This window comes from Rhinopithecus bieti, unplaced genomic scaffold (genome assembly GCF_001698545.2).
Source record: "Rhinopithecus bieti isolate Rb0 unplaced genomic scaffold, ASM169854v2 scaffold_19722, whole genome shotgun sequence".
Lineage (NCBI taxonomy): Eukaryota > Metazoa > Chordata > Mammalia > Primates > Cercopithecidae > Rhinopithecus > Rhinopithecus bieti.
In genome coordinates this window covers 276,059-279,035 of record NW_016809905.1, presented here as the reverse complement: position 1 = coordinate 279,035, position 2,977 = coordinate 276,059, and the positions used below count along the sequence as shown (strand labels likewise).

The 2,977-nt window shown below is 37.8% G+C and overlaps 1 protein-coding gene across 4 annotated transcripts in view; it reads left to right on the top strand.

Annotated features, from left to right (window-relative positions):
* Nucleotides 1-366: 366 nt before the first annotated feature.
* The window catches only part of MS4A12 (membrane spanning 4-domains A12), a 19,113-nt gene continuing 16,502 nt past the window's right edge, over nt 367-2,977 (top strand). For all 4 annotated transcript variants that reach the window (XM_017890834.1, XM_017890833.1, XM_017890832.1 and 1 more), the window contains exon 1: nt 367-454. In XM_017890834.1, coding sequence (XP_017746323.1) covers nt 401-454 — 54 coding nt within the window. In that variant the 5' untranslated portion in view covers nt 367-400. The remainder of the gene's footprint in view (nt 455-2,977) is intronic.

Sequence of the window (2,977 nt, the reverse complement as noted above, 5' to 3'; positions counted from 1 at the left end):
CGAAAGTTTACAAATCAAAATGCAGATGCTATCATCAATTATGTCTGCATGGTGAGATTGAGGGCTTTTTCTCTCCTTTTTTTATTATCTGCATTTTCCAATTTTGTCCATCTAATTTAAAAGGCATTAAAATGCAGTATGACATTGCAATGATTAAGTATCAGAAAGCTGGAGAAAGTAAATACTAAAGTGTTTGGGAGGGTCAGAATAGACTTCCCAGTAAAAATTAGAGGAAGACGTGAAAGCACAACGTATTCCAAACATTACAATTGCATCTACATCACTTAAGGTGAAAGAGAAACAACAATGAAAGGACTTTGGAACTACATAAAGATACAAGACAAATTGGTTTGAAGCACGGAAGTAAAAGCTGCCTATAAAATCCAGGTAAATAGCTGATATGGCACACAGGTTGGAGCAGAGAAAGAGGAAACCAAGGTGCCAAAGGAACAAAGTAAGTCCATTGAAACATCCTTGCTTATCTCTCCTCCAAATCAATGGGCACAAAGTGGGGCTGGTCTACCTGTGTGGGTTCTATTCTCTAGATTGGAGGGATGAAGACCAGTTCTTGACTCTATGTGGAGGCCAGTTGAAAAATAAGGGAAAATAAAACCATGAATGAAACCAGAAAGAAACGAAACAGAAGCAGAATGAAAAAGTAAGTTGATTGCTATAAAAGAGATAAAACGGACTCCAAAAAGAAAAAAAAGGCTAATGCTGGCCAGGCGCGGGGGCTCACACCTGTAATTCCAACACTTTGGGAGGCTAAGGCAGGAGGATCACCTGAGGTCAAGAGTTTGAGACCAGCCTGGCCAACATGGTGAAACCCCATCTCCACTAAAAATACAAAAATTAGCTGGGCGTAGTGGCGGGCGCCTGTAATCCCAGCTACTCAGGAGGCTGAGACAGGAGAATCACGTGAACCCGGGAGGCGGAGGTTGCAGTGGGCTGAGATCGCTCCATTACACTCCAGCCTGGGTGACAAGAGTGAAACTCTGTCCAAAAAACAAACAAACAAACAAAAAATAAATAAATAAAAAACGAATGCCAAGAAAGGTGAATAGTGAATAGTAGGTTCAACTGTATGCCATGCCATGAACATCGACCAAAAAGGTCAAGGCCACGCCCCACTGGGTGCTTCATGATTATGTGGCTACCACAGGACAACACAGAACACAGAAGAAACACTGGAGCCCTTGGTTTTGTAACACATTTTAATTAAGGTGCTTCTTTCTGACAAGAAAACAATTAAAATTAAAACAGGTGGGGAAAACACATTCATTTTCACCAGGTCAGCATTTTGGGAAAGGTGATAAAAGTGTCTATCTGTGGATGTACTGGGTGATTTTGTGGAAATGATTCAGTTTCATGTTTTGCTTTATGCTATAAAGCACTCTTGAAAATAATAATCATCTTCACTCTGTCAAAAGTGAAGTTAGCATGAAAATGAGACAGAAAGAAAGTATAAAAAAGTAAAATTTTTCCCATTGTTATTTGAAATAATATAATCACAGAGCAAATTGGTGAGGTTTTCTCTAATTGCTTTAGTCTTATACTTTTGATCTCATCAGAGTTCCAATATTTTGTGTTCCTTGTTCTTAAAATTGCAGTTGTTCTAATTTTATTTTAAAAAAAGGACAAATGGTGGTAAATATTTTATTGCTTGTCAAGAGAACAATCCTACTAAGACAATAGGTGGAATCTATAAAAGGAGTCTATTTATTAGTTTCCCTTCTCATGTATCATTTACAGAATTGTCTTCATTTCAATTGAATAATTAAAGAATCAGAACTGGCTGGCTCTGTCTTTAATTCTTTTCATAAAACCAGAACTTGACCCAGTAAAAATGTATTCTGAGACTAGTCCTAATAAGTATAGGCCTAGCCATGATAATCTGGGTTCTATATGAAACTTACAGATCTTAGTCCAGAAACTAAACAGCAGATATGAAAGGAGAAACTGTGGATAAATAAAAGTATTGAGTTTTCCTCATAAAATTTCTCAAGACAAAAAAAAGCAATGATCAACAGCAAAGGAGAATGTAATGAAATCATATACATGCAGAAACGTGGACAATTCTTTAATTGTATGCTTTTTAAAACCTCAAAAAAATTCTTGTTCTGGCTAATTACTGTACTCTGAGTACCCATCTCCTATTTCCTTGCTCTTGACATTGACCCTGTTCAATTCCTTTTATAAAATTTCCTTATGGCCACATCCACTGCCTTAAACAAGATAGAATACCTTGGGACATAGTAATAAAATAATGGTTTCCTTTTTGAGCTCTTGCCATGTGCCAGGCACTATTCCAACAGTTTTGCATAAATTAGGATAACTTGATCTTTAGACTAGTCTCTTTAGGTACCTTCTGTCATTTTACAGTTGAGACATAGGAACTAACAGGGATTTCATTAAGAAATTTGTTTAAAGCCCCAGACTTAGTGAAGTAGCAGACTGAAGATTGGAAAAGAGAGCTTGAGAAATATTTGGCCATAGAAACCAGATCCATAGTATGTATAACCTCACATTCTCAAATGCCATCGGGAGTTACATGGTGTTACTCTAAGAGTCATAGCTATGGACTTGTTTCTTTTTCCTTGTTTAAAATAAACCTTTGTGGGCTAAAATGTGTTTCCCTTTTTTTTTTTTTAAGACGGAGTCTCGCTCTGTCGCCCAGGCTGGAGTGCAGTGGCACTATCTTGCCTCACTGTAAGCTCCACCTCCCGGGTTCATGCCATTCTCCTGCCTCAGCCTCCCGAGTAGCTTGAACTACAGGCAACCACCACCAGGCCTGGCTAATTTTATTTATTTATTTATTTATTTATTTATTTATTTATTTATTTCCGGATTTTAGTAGAGATGGAGTTTCACAGTTAGCCAGGATGGTCCCGATCTCCTGACCTCATGATCCACCCACCTCGGCCTCCTAAAGTGCTGGATGTGTTTCCATTTTGAAAAAAAAAAAAAAATCCCTTTG